Below are 20655 nucleotides of genomic sequence, written 5' to 3' on the forward strand. Positions count from 1 at the left end.
CCACCGTACAGAGATTCTAAAAGCTGACGTTTCAAGCGTTAGCCCTTCGTTAGAGCGGATTCGCTCTGACGAAGGGCTAACGCTCGAAACGTCAGCTTTTAGAATCTCTGTACGGTGGTCAATTTACATTATCAATTCCGTTGATAAACCAAATTTTTGTGTCAAACTAAACCGACAAAATATGCGTGTATTAACAGCCAATAGTTTGTCTGTGCTGTCAACTGCAGCTCTTTTATATGTGCCAAATTAAAAAGACTCTTTGTTCTCGAATATGGCTAGTCATTCTAATTGAGAAATTTATATTTGGGAATTTGAAAAAGACCGCCCTTTATGGACTCACTTAAGAACCATAAAAAGGATTCACAATAACTAGCGCAAGGAAGTAGTCGAATGCGATGTAAATCAATAAATTTCATCTACGCAATTTGAGACGACAAAGTAGCAGGAAAACAGTCTTTAAAGGGAGTCTTGCTGGGTGTTTACTAATTCCTAGCGTAAATTTCCAGCTGAATTTTAAATTAGTTTCATTTCTTTTATTTTGAGATAGACAGAATCAAATGGAACATGATTTTTCCTCATTTACTGATCGGAATTAACGGATATTTTCAAATGTTTCTTTAGGCAATTTGATAACACAGTGCTAAAATTGGGCTAATAGTTCCTCATTCTCGTCGCGAAACGAACGTTTTCCATCTAACACCACGATTTTCCAAATGGATCACGTCCCTTTTCTCAACAGTCTAGCTGTCCTGCTATAGTAAAGAAATACGTTCCCTGCTGAAAATCGTAAAACATGCTTTTTCCTCATTTCAATAAGCAAATGATTTGTTTTCAGTTTCTTTAAAGGTTCCATTTAAATTTGTCACATTTATTTCGATTGTAGAAAAACATAGTCACTGAACAGTTGATATTTATGTAAAATCTCATTTACAGTATACGCTCTTCAAAGGTGAGAATTACACAAAAAATAGCTCTTATGCGTTACTAGGTTAGAGTCAAGTGTAACATTATATTACATTTTACGGAAGGTTTTTATTTACCAGTTTTCATCCCGAATGAGATGAAAAGATTTTATTATTAATACACATTATTTTGGGTGGGAAAATAAAAAACTGATTCTCTTGTTTGACGATTTCCTGTCGTTTCTTCTCCAGCCTGACTGAGGATAATACATAAATGTTGTCGTCAGGCAGAAACAGGTGATTCGTATCAATTGAGGATTTAATTTAATTTCAGATTTGTATTTCAAATAAAAAACTGAAAGGATCGAAACAGACACAGTAATTTCAGTCAAGGTTAATTGTTCAGTTTGAGAACGTTTTCTTGCAGATTCTTTACTGATTTACTATATATGCTACAAACATTTGTTCATCCTCGTTCTAACAAAAAAGAGTGAATGAAAAATAATTTTCAAGTCTTGTCAATATGATCAATAAATATGGTCAGACAATGAGATTGCAGTGAAGAGCTAGACCAACTCCTTAAAGCAATTTTTCCTTCTTTGGAATGTTGATGTTTCACTAAAAACACTTGTTTATTTCTGTTATTCCATCAAATCTTTTTCGACTTCTCACCATATGCTCAAAAAGTTTATCTTTATGATTACCGTTGCTTCTTAAATTCGAAGTAGGGGAGTCTATAATTCAATTTCTCAGGCAACGCAAAGGAAAGTAAGTTTCCCGTTTAATAAAAGTTCCTCGTATAAATTAAGGACAGTTCTACATGAAAACAGCCTGATTAACAAAATTCAACGGTGCGTTGCTTCGTGATGTATGCGGGAGCTCGAACAACACACCAACTTTGTACAAAATACATTAAAACAAATTAAATATACTCCATGTACAAGCAGTAAATCGAGGATTCTTCGGTGAACAAATCCAGACGGGTCTAAATTTTTCCTTTTTAAAAATGATACAGATCAATGAATAGTGACGTTAATTTGTTGAAAAAATTTACAAAAATCAACTACTCTAAAAGATTCAATTTTTTGCCCTTATCTGTATCCTAAAACATTGCCATGTTTTGATACACCCTGAGAGAATTGAGGAGGCTACCGTTCTGCAGCTATTTGCATAAACTACAAGCAAACTTTGGCGGTACTTCCTCATAAAATCTCGTCCAGCTAAAATACTTTTTGATATCATTATCACTACGATCGAGATTCAGAAGACAGTCAGGAAGTTCATTTGGCGAATCAAAGTCTTGTACATTGAAGTACAGGCCTATGGAAATTTAACAACTCCCTCCTGGAAGATGATAATTACAAAGAACTGATCGCTTTTTACTATCCACAAATATCGAGAAAATACGTATAAGTCACCGATAGGCAGCTTTTATGGAAATTTTGGCTATGACATCACGTACGTCCGCCCGTACAGACTGTCGGGGTGGAGGTGGGAGGGAGGACAGCCACAAGGGACGGGAGTGTTCGGCCAGTTTTCCTTGGCATGAAATCGCGTAGCAGCGTTGCATTTGGCAACCCGCGTTTTTCTGGAGGGAAATTTAATTAGTGACGAGCAACGGGATAAAAAGCAGGAAAGAGCAGGAGAGAAAAGGCAACGAAATTTGAGAAATTTAAGCAAAGAAATCCTCGAGAGAAGCCGAAAAAGGAGAAGAAGAGAAAATTTCAATGAAAATGAATGTAAAGCTAAGAAAAATAGAGCAATAGACACGAATAGGACTGCTTAAAAATCGTAAGTAATAGCGGTGTTAAAGCGAATGAAGTGTTAAATTGAAGTGATTACCTTTTTGATAAAGAGTGTTTTTTCCCAATTAATGCATGTGCACAGCCCTGTTTTCATTTTAATTTCTTAAGCAAGAGAGGATCCAATCTTGATTTAAGTCGCCATTTCATGGAAGCAGAATCGAGGATTGCAAAAGAACCCTTTTATCATTATAACCTCGCACATATATCATAGTCAATTTTATTGTAGTTTACCATTGGTCTAGCTCTTTTGGAGAGTTACAAAGAGAGTTGACAACTACGAAAATTTTCGTTCAAATAAACTATCAGTTGCGAGAACCGTAGGCTTGTTTACTGCCTGAGTACTTGTGAAGCAACTTTATCTTTAACACGAAAGGCATGTCCGGTTTTTCACCGCAATTAGGGCTTGCCTGTATTGTGGTATTCTCCAAGCGTAAAGGAATGGGTTTAGCGCAGAGCTTATACACAACATTGGTACTGAAAGAGCTTTCAAGGTTTCAAAACCCACCCCACTACATTCACTGCTTTTCTCTTTTAAACAGCCATTTTCTAAATTTTTTGCGATTAAATACGGCGAAAAAGATATAAATATCACAACATTGATTATTACGACTGTCCAAACTATCTTCTTTTCGAGTCGAATGTTTTGAACAAATGTACGAGAACTTCCACCTGGAAGGGCTTGTCCAAACACGACGTTTCTTGAGTAGCGACGAAATTCTATGTAAGCGGCAGCATAAACGCAACTCATAAGAACTAATGGGACCGTGGTTTGAAGGTGAAGATCAACCAAATGGAAAATGTTTTCGGATTCAACAACAGAATGTGATACTTCAAACATCACAGAGAACAGCCAGATGAAAATGTTACACACAATGACCTTTCGGATTGTTACAAGGTTTTTGTATCGCCACGAAAGCTTCACAGCTAGATACCTATCCACTGCTAAAGCAACCACTGTAAAAATTGAAATCTTAGTAGTCACATGTGAAAAAATAAGCGAAATCTCGCAAAGTTTGGGCTGCTCATGTCCAGATCCAATGCAAAGCATACAAGCCGAATACAAAGGCTGTACAAACAAACCTGAAAGAAAATCGCTCAAAGACAGACTTGCCACGAAATATGTGGTACCGCGAGATCGAAAATAATTGTAGGGATCGCTAAAGAGTGTGACCAAAAGAACAATGTTCGTTAAAATTGTAGCTGAAGAAAATGTCAAGCTGAAAATTCCTCCCACAATGGCGACTGTTGCTGTTGAAATTATTCCCGCCCCATGTTCATGATCATGGTCGTGAGACATTTCGTTTGCTTCGTTCATTGTCACGACAAGTTCAAGAACTTGCACCTCGATGGAATAGAGCAACTACTGCTAGATTGTTTCTCAATACTTAGAAAGCCAAAGCGCCAAGGCTTGTTTTCTGCAACTCGACAATTATTAGCTCGAACTTAATTATATGTATTCCATAGGAGACCTGAATCAATTTAACAAAGTCGGTGATAATAAGGGAATAACATGACTTTTTGAGGGAATATTGTTTGTTTGCGTCCGCGTAGAACAATGCGTAAAATCGTCTATAAATAATAGGCATACCACAAAGTTGAAACAAAAACCAATCAGCTGTAGGGCTGATAATGCATTAGCAGCCTCAGTCTTTTGCGGCCCGCTGAGCGTGTGCTTTGAAGAGGCCGATTTTCTATTTGGCCGCGTATATTGATAATAATCTTTGTTCTCAAATGTGGCTGGTCATTCTAACTGAGAAATTTATAATTGGGAATTTGTAAAAGACCGCCCTTTATGGACTCACTTAAGAACCATAAAAAGGGTTCACAATAAATAGCGCAAGGAAGTAGTCGAATGCGATGTAAATCAATAAATTTCATCTACGAAATTGGAGACGACAAATTTGCAGGAAAACAGTCTTTGAACGGAGTCTTGCTGGGTTTATCAGCAATACTAATAGACCTTTTTGCAGATACGGCGGCCATTTTGATTTCTATTTTTTGGAAAGACATTATGGGATGCCCAGGGGGCAAATTAAAATGTATTTGCACCCCTGGGCATCTCATAATAGCTATTTGAAGCAATAGAAATCAAAATGGCCGCCGTATCTGCAAAAATGTATTCCTAGCGTACATTTTAAATTAGTTTCATTTCTTTTATTTTGAGATAGACAGAATCAAATGGAACATGATTTTTTCCCTTTTACTGATCAGAATTAACGGACATTTTCAAATGCTTCTTTTGGCGTTTTGATAACACCGTGCTAAAATTGCGAAAATATTCCGTCATTCTCGTCACGAACCGAACATGTTCCATCTGACGCCACGATTTTCCAAATGGATTACGTCCCTTTTCCCATTAGTCTAGCTCTTCTGCTATACTAGAGAATTACGTTCCCTGATGAAAATCGTAAAACATGCCTATTCCTCATTTCAATAAGCAAATGATTTGTTTTTATTTTGTTTGAACGCCCGAACTAAATTTATCACATTTATTCCGACTGTAGGAAAACATGGCCACTAGACAGTTGATATTTATATAGAATCTCTGTAACAGTATACGCTGTTCAAAGGTGAGAATTAAACAAAAAATAACTGATGTGTTACTAGGTTAGAGTCAAGTGTAATATTATATTACATTTTACGGAAGGTTTTTATTTACCGGTTTTCATCCCGGATGAGATGAAAAGCCTTTATCATTAACACACATTATTTTGGGTGGGCAAATAAAAAACTGATCCTCTTATTTGAAGATTTCCTGTCGTATCTTCTCCAGCCTGACTGAGGATAATACAAAGTTGTTCTCGTCAGGCAGAAACAGGTGATTAGAATCAATTGAGGATTCAATTTAATTTGAGACTTGTATTTCAAATGAATAACTAAAAGGAATGGAACAGACAAAGTAATTTAAGTCAAGGTTAATCGTTCACTTTGAGAACGTTTTCTTGCAGATTCTTTACTGATTTATTATATATGCTACAAACCTTTGTTCATCCTAGTTCTAACAAAGAAGAGTGAATGAAAAATGATTTTTAAGTCTTTTCAATATAATCAATAAGTATGATCTGACAATAAGATTGCAATGAAGAGCTAGACCAACTCCGAAAAGCATTTTTTTCCTCTTTGCAATGTTGATGTTTCCCTGAAAACACTTGTTTATTTCTGTTATTCCATCAAATCTTTTTGGACTTCTCACCATATCCTCAAAAAGTTTATCTTTACGATTACGTTGCTTCTTAAATTCGAACTAGACGAGTCTAGAACTCAATTTCTCAGGCAACGCAAAGGAAAGTAAGTTTCCCGTTTAGCAAAGGTTCCTTGTATAAATTAACGACAATTCTACATGAAAACAGCCTGATTAACAAAATTCAACGGTGCGTTGCTTCCTGATGTATGCGGGAGCTCGAACAACACACCAACTTTTTACAAAATACATTAAAACAAATCAAATATACTCGATGGACAAGCAGTAAATCGAGAACTGTTCGGTGAACAAATCCAGATGCGTCTAAATTTTTCCTTTTAAAAAATGATACAGATCAATGAATTGTGACGTTAATTTGTTAAAAAATTTACAAATATCAACTACTCTAAAAGATTCAATTTTTTGCCCTTATCTGTATCTCAAAACATTGCCATGTTTTGATACATCCTGAGAGAATTGAGGAGGCTACCGTTCTGCAGCTGTTTGCATAAACTACAAGCAAACTTTGGCGGTACGTGCTGATAAAATCTCGTCCAGCTAAAATACTTTGTGATATCATTATCACTACGATCGAGATACAGACGACAGTCAGGAAGTTTATTTGGCGAATCAAAGAGTGTTGCACATTGATGTACAGGTCTATGGAAATTTAACAACTCCCTCCTAAAATATGATTATTACAAAGAACTGATCGCTTTTTACTATCCACAAATATTGAGAAAATAGGTGGAAGTTACCGATACGCAGGTTTTATGGAAATTTTGGATATGACGTCACGTACGTCCGCCCGTACAGACTGTCGGGGTGGAGGTGGGGAGGCAGGATAGCCATTAGGGACGGGAGTGTTCGGGCAGTTTTCCTTGCCAGGAAATCGCGTGTTAGCGTTGCATTTGGCAACCCGCGTTTTTCTGGTGGGAAATTATATTAGTGACGTGCAACGGGATAAAGAGCAGGAAACAGCACGAGAGAAGAGGCGACGGAATTTGAGAAATTTAAGCAAAGAAATCCTCGAGAGAAGCCGTGGAAGGAGATGGGAAATTTCAACGTAAATTTCAACGTAAAGCTGAGAGAAATAGAGCAAGAGACAAAAGACTTATTTAAAACGGTTTTCCTTCTTAATCTATGTCTCGCTTCCTCACATATTTTGTAAAGCTAGCTAAAAAAAAAACGAAGAAGGCCTGAAAACGTTTGCAATTCCTTCGTGACAGACATTCTGACATATTTCAAGAATCACATTTATTATATTTGCTTTTTGCGTGAAATGGATGCCCAGTTGTGAGCTGCTTTGTTTGACTGTGAAATTTCAGTCAAGTAAGCGAAATTATTACGCTTTAGGTTGACTTTTAATTAGTAAAATTTTTGCTGTTGTTCTGAACAGAAGAGAGAGAGATAAAGATTGTCAGTCAAACGGAAAATGTTGTGAAAGAGATTACCGTGCATTTAATTTCAGTTTTTGTTGTTGATTAAAATTGTTGGTTGTTGTTTACAAGGCTTGTTTGTTTACTGCTGTTAGCTCAGAGGTTTTTGATCTGTTTTATCACTGTAAACTGCAGTCCACACTATAAACGACGATTACCTTTGTACTTTATGCAGACGCATATTTCCGAAAACACTATATTGCTTTCTGTGGTTAGCAACGGGGGCTCCGCTTTTAGGCTGGGCTAAATCTATATATTATAGCCTTAATCTTAGCAAAAAATGAACAAAAGACATGTAAATTTACTTACGTTAATTTTTGGTTTGATATTTTGAATGGAGTTTATCACAGGCACTGCATAGGTGAGAGTTTTTCCTGTCAGAAAGAAAGTTGAAGTAAACTGTCAGAAAATGTGCTTCCAATGCTATTGTAAAACAGCCATTATTACTTTTATTTCTGTTTGTCTTTCAGTAGGCAGTAAGATTTTTTGTTATATAGCTGAGTTTTTTTTCCCCAGCAGCACCCGCTCTCATTGGTTATTTCGAGGTCACATGACATCTAACAATAAAACTGTTTCCCGCCAAAAGTCTCTTAGCGGGCAACAGTGCAAAATCCATGACGTCAGAGGGTAACAGTGCTTTATAACAAATCACTTAATGACAGGTCTCTCGGGAAACAGTTCATTTTGTTTCCCTCGAATCTCAATGTTTCTCTAGGCTGCGCCTCGGGGAAACATTGAGATTCTCGGGAAACAAAATGAACTGTTTCCCTCGGGACCAGTCATTAAGTGTTTATTATCCTCCAATGGGCTGCTTTTTCTACCAACTGGATGGATCTGTTGATCGAGCATTAGACTTCTCTCCTGGAGGTCATACGTAGCTTGCTTACACCGTGCAACAGCATTTTCTAGTCTCAGATAATATAAAACTCTAGAAAACTCTAGAAGTAGTCCCACAACAATAGTCTTGTTCCTGATAAAAAAAATTAATGGTGTTTGGAGTTAAAAAACCGACCCTAAAAGCCTACAACCATGCCAGTCTCATAACAATAAAGAGCCTCGCCAATGTGCTTACGATCCCTTCATGGTCTCCAGATCTTTCCCTGTGCTTTAAAACTCATCAAATCATTCATATTTGAGCAAAAAATGTCTTAAATAGCTCTTTTACGGTTAGTTTATCTCATTTGCATTACAATGTAATCTAGCATGTATGTGAGGCAATTTCGGGCTATTTTGTAGTTTTAACCCGAAATTGCCTCGCGTCCACGTTAGATTACATTGTAACGCAAATGAGAAAGACTAACCGTGAAAAGGGCTATTGTTGCTACGAAATACTACGATTCCAGAAAAAACCGTAAGTTGCATGCAAGTGAGGCTTAATAGCCCTCGCCGCAGGTAAAATGTCGGACAAAACAAACAAGAACGGGGTTGTGGCCAAATTTAAAGCTACTGCAGCCGTGCAAATTGTTAGCAAGGATAAAAAATTTGATCACAAATTTTACCCAGCTGCAAACTGTAATAACCGAAGTGAAAATCGACCCGATTTAATGTTTCGTGCGTTTCCATCGGACACACAACAACTGAAGAAGTTGGAAATTCGTATGAAAAGAGGAGATGGCTTCTTTGCCACGGTAGGAAACAGCTTCTGTTTTTCTGGGCACTTCTTGCCGACGGATTTTAAACGGACTCTGACTGGTCATAGACCAGACTTAAAGCGTACCATTGGTCTTTCCTTGGACAAAAGTGGATGAAGGATCGCTTTGTGGAGCGAAAAGGCCAAAGTTGAGATGTGAGAAATCTGAAGGGATAACAAAAGCCGAGAGTGCTCATGAATATAAAGACCAGGAAGAAATTGCAGGAGATTTCCAAAAAGATTCTGTTGTATTCGGTCCACCAACACTCGACACGTGGATGGAAGAAATAAAAATGGAAAATGGAAGGCTGGTTCAAGAATTACAAGAATTTAACGCAAAGGAGAGGATTTCCAAGTTTGGTCTGGAAAGATTTTTAAGTAGTAATGAAGATCTAAAATTTTATATTGGATTCCCAGACTATGTAACTTTATCAGAGTTCTGGAAATATGTAGAGCCTAATGCCCCTAAATTAACTTATTCCAGTTTTGTACGCGATAATTCTGATTCTATTAATTTTGAAGATAAATTTCCTTTCATGACAAGGAAAGAAAAGAGGTTTCCTGGACGCAATGTTGGTTGCGCTAGGCGTTTGCAACCGATTGATGAGTTTTGGCTTTTTTTGACCCGTTCAAAACGTGGTTTATTTGAGCGTGATCTCGCGTTTAGGTTCATTATCATATCTCTCAGATAGTTCGCGCGCTGTAATTGGCTAAATTAGCGGGCCGTATTCTACAGTACGGCCCGCTGTACAGCCCGCTAAATTTAAAATTTCGATAAAACATCATCTAGCGATTTTTTCGTGTCATTTCTGTTTCATAAACTTGTACTGAAAACTGTTTGAATCTTGCAAGCAACTAATTCAAACTTAACAGCCAAGAAGATTTAGTTTTTGGAATTTTGGCACGGCAATCTTTGTGGCAGTTGAACCTTCCGCTTGACTTTGACTAGTTTCCTTGCCCGCGCGCCGGATTAACCTCAGAGATATAATAAATATCTTACTAACCGAGTTATCTCGGTCCATACTGTAAGTAATGGATCCTCGTTTTTTCCCGTTGATTTAGAAATAGACAGCACAGAAATAAAATGCCACACTCCTCAAGACCTTGAGTGAACTTAATTCTGAACACAAGTCCCACAACACCTTCAAAGGTCTTGTAGGAATTTCCCCAAATGTTTGGATTACATTTGTGAGTAGTTTGTACGGAGAAAGTATTTCTGACAAGTAGATTTTATAAGCAGTTTTTTTTTGTTGCTTTGGTGGATCAGCATGACCTGATTATGGCTGATCGTGGTAACACTTTTCATTCCCACTAAATGACGAAGTAAATCTGAACAGGTCTCCAAGAAAGACTGTTGTAAGACTACGAGGATTGCCAATTTAAGAATTCACGTCAAAAGGGCCCTTAGGAGAATCAAAGGTTGGCACATCTTTGATAACACATTTCCTTAAAAAATCACACTGTTGGTGGACTAAATACAACAGAATATTTTTGGAAATCTCCTGCAATTTCTTCCTGGTCTTTATATTCATGAGCACTCTCGGCTTTTGTTATCCCTTCAGATTTCTCACATCTCAACTTCAGCCTTTTCGCTCCACAAAGCGATCCTTCATCCACTTTTGTCCAAGGAAAGACCAATGGTACGCTTTAAGTCTCGTCTATGACCAGTCAGAGTCCGTTTAAAATCCGTCGGCAAGAAGTGTTCAGAAAAACAGAAGCTGCTTCCTACCGTGGGAAAGAAGCCATCTCCTCTTTTCATACGAATTTCCCACTTTTTCAGTTGTTGTGTGTCCGATGGAAACGCACGAAACAATAAATCGTGTCTACTTTCACTTCGGTTATTACAGTTTACAGCTGCGTAACAGTTGTGTTCAATGTTTTTAAACTTGCTAACAATTTGCACGGCTGAAACAGCTTTAAATTTGCCCACAACCCCGTTCTTGTTTGCTTTGTCCGACATTTTTCCTGCCGCGTGGGCTATTACGCCTCACTTGCATGCAACTTCCGGTTTTCTTTCTGGAATCGGAGTATTGACCGTTGACTTTATGTGTTAACGCGTTTCAACAGTGACTGACCAGGGAATGCTATCAGCAGGGGCGGACATAAGATAAATGATGACCGGTTTCCAAAACGACGAAAAAGTTTCTAGGGGGGAGGAAAGGGGGCACACTCCCCGGGAATTTTTGGATTTTAACTCCATAAAGTCCCCTTTCCCGTTTTTCTGACCGATTTGCGTAAAATGGGGTAAACCGGTAGGGATGCGCCCCCGTTCAGTTATATCAAAATGGAAAATAATAATAATGACGACACTAGAATGCACATGTACATGTACCTGTTCCAGTTTTGGATTTGACAAACACATCTTTGCCTTCCAGAAGAGACGGAATGGCAGCCTTCTGTATGCTTAAAACAAAAAAAAGAAACAGGATTAAGCCTTGAATGCTTCCTTTCTACAAAATTGCTCAAGGTTGCTGCCTAACGGTCGCCCGGGGCGCCTTAGGCTTGTTCCAAACGTCGTGCTTCTTTCGTGCCGAACTCAAATGAAATAGGCCATTTCCGAGTGCTTGTCCGCCTCCTCTTCAAAGCGAGTCCAAGTGCGAAGTTTTTGTGATGGTAATTAGTTTTACTTTACCTATGAATGAAAATAATTTTCATAAGAAAAACTTCGCACTTAGACTCGCCTTGAAGAGGAGGGAGATATGAACTCGGAAATGGCCTATTGTTATTTCGATTTAAGCACGGCAGTAGCACGCCGTTTGAAACCATTACGCGCGGCACGGGTGACTTAGGTTCGGTACGACTAATTAGCACGGCAGGACTTGCCGTGCCGCACAGCAGTAGCACGACTTGGTTTCAAACTGCGCGCTATTTTTGCGCCGAACTCAATTCATAAATTAATTTAATGATTTTGCATTATTTGCATACTATTACGCTGGATGGATGGTTTCTTTTGTTCTTTGAATTTGGCGCGACTGTATTAGGTTCTACGTTTGAAACCGCTGCCGTGCCATCGTCGTGCCACTGCCAAGCCAAATTCATTTGAATTCGGCACGGCAGTAGCACGACGTTTGGAACAGGCCTTATTTGCGAGAGTGGGCGACCAAATTTCTGAACAAGTAGCCCAAACGGGCGCCTTAATTGATTCATCCTCTCTTTCTTGTAAATATCATCCCAGCTGGAATTTATTAATTCTACGTTCTTGAAAAAATGACTCGGGCTACTAACTTTTAATGTTGGAAGCCCGAAGGGCTCCCGGAAAATTTCTTACGCAGCAGCCTTGTTGCGATTAATTTTTACTATCAATAGAGCGGTTTTCAAATTGAGTGTCGAAAGTAATTAGCGAATTGCTTTGGTTTTGCATCACTTCACTAAGTGATTGGTTCAAAGTTGTCGCGCCACTTTTTCAACCAATCAGAAGTGAAACCAAAACCAATCGTGGCTTGCGAGTGAACATTTTCCCGCGCTTTGTGTTGGCTACGTGTAATTACTTCGAATTTTGATTGGTTTACTGGATTGTCTCCCTCCTTTTTGATTGGCCAAAGTAATTACTTTGGTTTTGGTTTCGGAACACTCGTTTGAAACTCGCTCTAATCATCTACTGTAGCTCAATTATTATTGACATCACCATCACTTGGTGTACGTAATCTTTAATGGACATTTGTAAAGTGCTACTATGACCAAAAAATCAATTCTTTTATTCCTTTGGATTTCAAAAATACAGTATGTTAAATTATGCATGTACCCTTTAAACACACGAGCTTTCTAGCCATGGACAACAATCTGCAGTGAGATTATATTAAATAACTCTTCCTTGGCATCAACACATAATTTATTGGTAAGATAAATGAACTCAACTCTTAAGGAAACAACTTTTACTACACATGAATGAAATCAACCCACTTATAGACCCCTTAATTTCATTACTCATACATGTAATACTAGGAGCGCTATTGCCAGTGCCATCAGAATCATCAACACAAAAACCCAATGAAAAAATCCTTATTACCTCGTCATCGTGATCAAATTCAAATCGTTTTCAAGATTGGATACCTGAAAAACGGCAAAATATTTTAAGAAATTATTTGTGAATTGTTTCACCGTCATTATTTTATCGTCATATTATCGTCATTAGTGCGTTTCATGGCTAGTTCAAGACGAGAACTTCAAAGTCTTAAGTTATTATTAGTAACTTAAAGACTTTGAATTACTACTTTGAACCCTGTTAAGGGTTCCGATTGTTTCCGGACTCTGATTTCTTTGTTTATTGCACAAATTACCCGTTTTTTTTCTGCTTAATAAACAAGCTTGACAGTTAAATTTGTTTACTACACAAAAAGGACGGTCTTTCCTGTCTATTAAACAAGGAAGTGTCACTTTTTTGTGTAAACTGGTTTTTTTGTTTATTAAACGAAAGTGGCACGTATTTTTTTATGGACGAAAATAGGACTCAAAACGTCACTTCGACGATTTTTTTACGGGCCGCCATAACAGAAAAAAAATTATTGCGATGGAAAACAAAGCGACTAATGCACGATTCTTTGGAACTTCCGTCTGCTTGGTCGTTCTACTAGGCAAGTTTTAACCATGGCTTGCTATTGTTAGAAGAGGTACTTTTCAAGAGTTTGCTCGACGTGTGCAGTAAGCTTCGTTTGTTTGCCATTACGAAGATCCATGACATCGTCTAACAGCACAAACTACTTGTTTTCTTGGCTGTAAAAATACGCCAGTGGTAAGCTTAGAAGCCTCATTCGTTTTCGCGCAACAAATTACAAACATACTGTACGAAACACGTGAAACTCAGAAAGATCACCTCTTCGAGGACCTCAGATCTTCTTCCCGTCGAGTCAAAATTGTGCGCGCACTATAAGTTCCTGACAATTCCAACAAATACCTGCCATCACAACTTGCTGATCAGTATTGTTTTCTTAATTTGCTTTTTTTTTGCGAGCCTCAGCAAATTATGTCGAACAGTCTGTCAACTTGATTGACTTTTTTTTTTCATCAGGTTGAACATTGAAATCAACTGCGATCAGACGCCCCGAAGAAAACGACGAACGCTGATTGAGGGGATGGAACAAACTGACGCTAGTTTGTAAATTGGCGTGAAATCACGTTAATAATACGTTTATCAGTATTTTGTGAGAAGATTGTTAATAAAAAATGTTGGCGCAACACCATTTGATTATCACATAAATTACCCTGTTTCTGTTATTAAGTCATCAGGTCCTTAAATGTGCAAAGTCAGAAGAGATTGATGGTAAACGAGTCTTGCAGCTAGATCTGCAGGCAAACCGCCAATGTCAGTTGTTTCGGCGGCAGTTGCGTATATTTAGGCTGAGGCAGACAGTCAGGCAGCCAGAATGTCTTCGATGACCAGCGCGAACAAATGTTCATATATACTGACATTTCCACTGTTGCATTTGTTCAGAATGAATATGGACTCGGAGTAAAGCAAATTAATAGTCAACATTAAAACTTATTTCCAGGTACCTTTATCACTTGCCATTTATCCCGGCAACGGGTGTTATCGTAACGAAAATTTTCTCAAAAACTGATTTAAAAATACTTAAGTTTTGGGAACACGAACTTGGTTTTTTTACGCGCGTTTTTCCTTACTTTCTTGAATTAACGTCATGGACACGTTGACATAATAACGCGGGGTCCTGAGATTATGACTTGTTCAATGCATTGAAAGGAAATGGGTAAAAATAATTACTTTGGTTACTGGCTTTTTTGTTTTATTTGGCGTTTTATAAGAGCCGTTTTTGAGCACTGAACATCTGTATTGGGTCTCTCTGTCTGTTTGTCCTCCTTTCTCTCTTCATCAGAACTGGAACGGAAACTGATCCACCACAGGCCTACAATTTCAATAAAAGTTGACAAAGAAAAACAATGTGAAACAACTTATAGCGCCCAGTCGACAGACTCTTTTATAAAGGAAAGAAAATGTTGGTCTCGGCTTTTAGCCACGTGGTGGCTTCTCAAAGAGCCGGGTTTTTTTTTCTTTTTACATGTAGCTGTTCTTTTTTTTCCAGATGAAACTTGACCTCTTGAATGAAAAGGTCTCTCTCGTTAAAAAGGTGGACAATGACGAAACCGATTACTTTAAAACTGGGTTATTAGCCGTTATGCTATTAGCATTGGGCAAGCATGTCCGTCTACTAAGCATATGTTTGCATCTTTAATTATACCATAGCTCAGTAAAACGCGCGATCACGCGCGAGTTGTTCGACGCATGGTTGGCGCTAACCAGCGTTAAATACCATGGAAACCTATTGATTTTGATACCTCTTAACCAACGGTTAGCGCTAAACCAGGTTTGGAGCAACCGGTCCCTAATTGGTTAATTCTGCATTTACTATTTGTCCATTGGTGCACGTTGCCGACGAGAGCTGGCGACAATTAACGTGTACTCCAATGTTTACAAAATGCGCGCGCTTTTGAAAAATTGACCGGGGATTTCTTGAGGTTTAAATTATGCCATAAAAATGTTGTGGTTCTGCTTTAAAACAAATGTCAAACGATTCCGCGTGTGCAATTGAGTTAGCCAGCTTCTTTCGTGCTTCTCAACCTCCCGCGTGCAAAGTCTAGCTCGATTGTACGCGCCGAACCGTTTACCATTTGTTAATTGTCAGGAATTGAGTGTTGTTTGGCTATCAAAATGTTGTTATATTGTTTTAGAATAAATAGAGGATATTACACGGCGGCGCGAGGATATAAATTTCATTTCGCGTGATAAAAACAATATTTTACGAACGCAGCGCGCGCAGCGAGAGAGTAAAATATTGTTTTGAACACGAGAAAATAAAATTCATGTCTTCAAGCCACTGTGTAATTTTCTTTTGATTATATAGACAGCAGTGTTTTACTCACCATTTTTCCTCCTAACACCGAGCACAAACTTTAGCGCAAATTCTTGCAGCTTGGTTACAAGAATGTCTTTAATTTTGGCATTTCCTCTTCACTTGAAAGTTGCAAGGAACCTTGAATAATTTAAGTTGTATGAAGTTTTATTCTTTGTATTAGCATTTTCTTGTTTCTTTTTTGAATTATGAGATTGTAAATACTACATGTATTCAGTATGGTGTAAGATATTTTGCTTGGCGTAAAAAAATATCGAGGCATATGGTACCCAACACGTATTGGCTAATACCTCGACCTGCCGACTTCCCCATTTTCAACCAGGCTTAATAATTCCTCGTTGATGTCAGCAGCGCGGACCGCAGCTTCGGGTGGTGGTGGTATCTTGGTGTGGTTAATGGTGGTCTTGTCCAGTTAGCTTAGGTGCCCCCTTTAGGTATTTCTTTGATAATCTGGAAGCCTGCAGGAGGTTCCCACACCTCGCTGGTAGACCATTTCTTATAAAAAAGAAAGAGTGCCTTCCCATCCGGTATCTTGACGAGCTTAAATTGATTTTGATGAACGCACCCAGAGAGATTGGGATCGGTACACTCCTCCAGCCATTTTCACGTCATCCATGAACGTTAATGTGTCAGCTTCAGTGACTGGGGTTTAGCTCAAGATTATCTCTCTGATAAGCTCGACAAGGGTCCGGGCGTTGTTCTTGCTGAGGCGTCTGGAAACGCAGGTGAACATATGATCGATACCCTAGCTCGTGCGTGTCTACAACCAGCAGGAATTTATCTTTATCTTTATCTGCCACACAAAAAAAAAAATTCAAAATCAAACCTGTTGCCCCTAACTGTAAAGATAATTGATGTTGGGTTAAGTTGAAACCGTAATATTTGTCCATGAATTTCTATTTACGTATATAGACCTGTAATTATTCTTTTATTCATTGTTCAATGAAAAACTCCGTCGGGGATGTGTTCATATCAACAAACAGATTCCATGCTGCCGTTCGTCTGTTCAGTAATGGATCACAGATGACGTCAAAATGTCGCCAGTAAGAACAAAAAAGCGGTACACGAGGCGATAGCCGAGTGTGTCACTGATGTGCTTACCACATTTTGACGTCATCTATGATCTTTTAAGCCTGGTTTTCACTATCGGCGCAAGCATAAGCAAAAGAAGCATACGCAAACTCAGTAGCTTGTAGTTTATTAGAGCCTTTTGTTCGAACAATAGACACTAATTAACAACAAGTAAATGCGCCTGCGTGTGTTGCTTGTGCTTATGCTTGCGTCGCTAGTGAAGACCAGGCCTTACTGAACAGAGGCACGGCAACATTGAATCTCTTAGTTTTATACAGTAAAAAAAGAGTTTTAAATTATGACGTCATTTGTGCGTCTTTTACCTGTTAGATCAGAAGCGACAACCAATCACAGCCAATCAAAGCAGACGTTCTTACCTTCGTAAAAATGTCCATTCCAATCAGCACTTCCAGAAAACACAACAAATCAGCAGTTATCCATTTGTCGGTAAAACGATGGAGGCAGACGAGCATACTCTAAACGAAAATTGGAAACAGGATAAAGAGTCACTAAACTATAGCTTGCATAAGTAGTGACAGCATACAAATTCCGGCTTCGTTCAGCCTCGATGCCAGCTGGAGACGTTTATTCAACTCTGCTGAATTTTTTTCTCAATGACCCACAGGTTCTTTTAAAATTCTTTTTTTTTTTCCGACAGTTCTGGCCACTGACGGAAAATGGTTATGAATTTGCAACTGCACACTGTACGTGAAATCAATAAATAAGTACGATCGTACCCTTGACTGAAAAATTCACAGAAAACTGTGGAGTAATACGTATCGCTGTCGTGTGGGCCACTGATGCGCTGGGGGTTGTAATTCACCAAAACACCAGTTACGTGGGTCTCTAGTTTCAACTTTCACCCATGGTCGCCGATCTTGGAAAGGACAAGAGCACAATGTCAATACTTAAAAAAGGAGGATGCAGGTTGCCTATAAATACTTCGGCCTTTATTTTGGTGATTCCTTCGGCTACCGTTTGCGAATCACTTAATACTGACACCTGGATATAACATCAAAATACAAACGAATGTTATAGTTTCCGGTCAGGAACACAAACTTCATGATTTGGATCGACCGGTTGGTGAAGTTGGAAAATCGCTTACCATTATGCAACGGACACCCCAATCGGAATTCCCCCGCAACAAATACTAGACACCCCGAGAGTTTCCCTAAGTTATACGAGGTAGCCAGAGTTCGGCTCCGAGCCAGAGCCTAATACTTGACTCTGATTCGTACTATAGATGGTTTTCACAATGACATCATCAAATTCTAAAATCAAAATCGCAAGATGTTTTGAATTCTTATCTAAAGGTGGTTGAAGACGACCTAGAAACAAATCTTTTTTTCAAGTTTCCAGTTCCATGACGTTTTTCGTTTCGAAAATACAGTTATTTGGTTGTATAAAATGTATGTATATGCATATGAATCTCAGTAGTCCGAGCTTTTCAAGTAAATTAGGAGATGTGTTTTTACACATGTACTTTATGTCATGTGCGAAAAGTAAGCGCTTTCATTGTTAAGTGAATTCCAGATGTTCGTGTTGACTTCTGGCCGCCATATTGGTGCACAACGGCGGTGCACCAACATGGCGGCTCCTTGCAAAACTCTATAAACGCAAATAGTCCGCAAATTTTTGGCATGTCTTAAGAGGATTTTTAATTTTGAATCTGATAAGGTTGCATGATGCCTGGACGACGAACAAATTCTTTTCGTGGGCATCAAACCGTTTGTTATTTTTGCGGACGCAGGATTTCAAGTGGATAAAAAGTGGTTTAATCGTTTTTGGGGTCTTTTGCATTGTATGCATACAGACCTTTAAGTCAGAGGCAGATCTTGATTGTCAGTCAGTCAGTTTGCCACTTTGAGGACGTGATAACACGTGACAGATCTCCGAGAGCATAAATAGTCATTGTTTTCAAGTGTGGGCCATTGCTTCTGGCATGTTGTCGTCGTTGTGGATTAAATCTACAGTCGTTTTCCCTGTTTTGGGAAAATGTCGAAGAGCTTTCCGTCGCAAAATAGTTGTAATTGTTCAAGGTAAGTTATTTCTGTTTCAAAATTGCTCTGCCGTGCTGTTTATGAATGTTCACATGTACATCTTGAGAATACGCTTTTATTAACTGGAGATTGAATGTACTTTGTATAGTGACCTTTAGCCGGTAACTGTAGCTACTAATCAGTCGCTATTTTTCTTTTGTTCGCGTTTTATAGCAGTACAAGGGTGGCACAGTCGGTTTGTGGGCGGCCTTGGTGCATAAGGTCCTGAGTTCGATCCCCGGATCTCACATCCTTGTTTCGACTTCTTTTCTTTCAGTGTAGCCTAAGTAGCTTTAAGTACCCTTAAAACGGAGCACTGATGGACAGAGGGGGGTAAAATGAGCGCACCGTCGGCTTCCTGGGAGAGTACTCTCTAGAGAGTAAAGGAACTTCCGACTTTAAATAACGTGTACTTTACTTTACTTTACCTTCAACATCAATTATTGTGCAAACCGATACTCGGACAAAGTAAGTAGAACTCAACAAAACATACCAGATAATCCTAGATAAGCCAGAGCCGTTTCTGAGCCTTCGTCTGGTTTCCCCGCTTATTTTCCCTTTGCGCAATATCTCTTTAATGTGCACCGTCCGTCATATCGCACATTTTGTACACCGCCTTTCCTGTCAATGTAAAATTAGATTCAAGAAAGCAGTGTTAACCAAAATACTGCTATACTGTCTTCTTACAACTCACGGTTCCTTATTCATGTTTGGTCAATTTATTTCATTTTATTAAATACTTTCTGATGAAGTTTCGACATAAGGCGCGCTCTGAACAACAATTTGCCTTTCGATTCCGTTTTTAGCCGTTCTTTTGTTCAGGGTTAGGGTTAGGTTGATGGCGAAGAACTTCCTTTGCGTTACGAAGAATTCAGTCCTGCAAATTTGACTATTCCTCATGATGAATACAACTGATTTTTCATCGTAAACAAAAACCCTGATGAATGTAAAGCAGGCATTCGTTTTGAAAAGCACGATATTCCATCTTTAGTTCAATTTTTGAGAATGCCAGCAACAAAGAAAAGATGGAATTCAGGATTTTCATGAAACGTTCCTCGACGAGGTGATACGGCACTTTATCATAAAACTCTTATCGACATGGCGCTTTATTTTGCATCCATCGACAAAATTCTCGAATTTAAAAATACATATATCGTTACCACTGTTAGATAAAAAAAAATTACTACTAATAAAAAGACAAAAGTAGGCTGCAATTTTCATTTCCACAATTTGCAGATACGTTTAGCAAACGCGAAGAAATGAAAACTTTAGTTTAATCAGAGGGTCGACAGACACTCGGATTTGGGCAGGTTTTGGCTAAAAGTGAATGAAAAAGAAACTGAAATTCGTCAATAAATCAGCAAAAGACTTCAATAAACACATAAGACAAAAGTAATATATTTGAGACTCAAAAGTATGCCAAATCTTGTACAAAATTCCACCGAAATACTCACCTTCTGCATACGACGTCAAAACATGTGCTCTGGCGGGACTCGACGCAGTCAAAGGTGAGACGTCAGTCTAGGAGAAATCACTTCCGGTGCCGTCCTAGACAAGGGCGACCTCGAATCTTAAAGTCTGTAGTGTATATAAGCTCAAGTGACGAGATAATTATGACAAGTACAAAAATCTTGCTGTTTTCAAGAGAGCAATAGTCGGTATGTCACCCTTGGAGAACTTTGACCGTTCGATACCCACAACTTGGAAAGCATACTTTTTTACTGT

At 38.6% G+C, this 20655-nt stretch overlaps 2 protein-coding genes and 1 long non-coding RNA gene across 3 annotated transcripts in view; all 3 read right to left on the minus strand.

The window, feature by feature from the left end:
- LOC138002179 (ATP-dependent DNA helicase DDX31-like) overlaps positions 1-20655 on the minus strand; it is a 75821-nt gene that overhangs the window by 46737 nt on the left and 8429 nt on the right. Inside the window, exons 8-10 of the mRNA XM_068848262.1 lie at positions 12964-13007; positions 11290-11360; positions 7637-7701 (exon numbers count right to left, since the gene is read on the minus strand). Coding sequence (XP_068704363.1) covers positions 7637-7701; positions 11290-11360; positions 12964-13007 — 180 coding nt within the window. The remainder of the gene's footprint in view (positions 1-7636; positions 7702-11289; positions 11361-12963; positions 13008-20655) is intronic.
- LOC137979303 (adrenocorticotropic hormone receptor-like) lies at positions 2953-4116 on the minus strand. The gene has a single exon (XM_068826545.1). The coding sequence runs from the start codon at positions 4020-4022 to the stop codon at positions 3069-3071; it is 954 nt and encodes a 317-aa protein (XP_068682646.1). The 5' UTR covers positions 4023-4116; the 3' UTR covers positions 2953-3068.
- LOC137979313 (uncharacterized) lies at positions 16216-19547 on the minus strand. The gene is made up of 3 exons (XR_011118299.1): positions 19424-19547; positions 17269-17367; positions 16216-16613 (listed from the first exon to the last, which is right to left on the minus strand). It is a non-coding gene; the product is annotated as an uncharacterized lncRNA (long non-coding RNA).

Source organism: Montipora foliosa, chromosome 1 (assembly GCF_036669935.1).
Source record: "Montipora foliosa isolate CH-2021 chromosome 1, ASM3666993v2, whole genome shotgun sequence".
Classification (NCBI taxonomy): Eukaryota; Metazoa; Cnidaria; class Anthozoa; order Scleractinia; family Acroporidae; genus Montipora; species Montipora foliosa.

Coding starts and splice junctions, on each gene's coding strand:
- LOC137979303 (XM_068826545.1), bottom strand. CDS start 4,022: ATGAACGAAGCAAACGAAATGTCTCACGACCATGATCATGAACATGGG.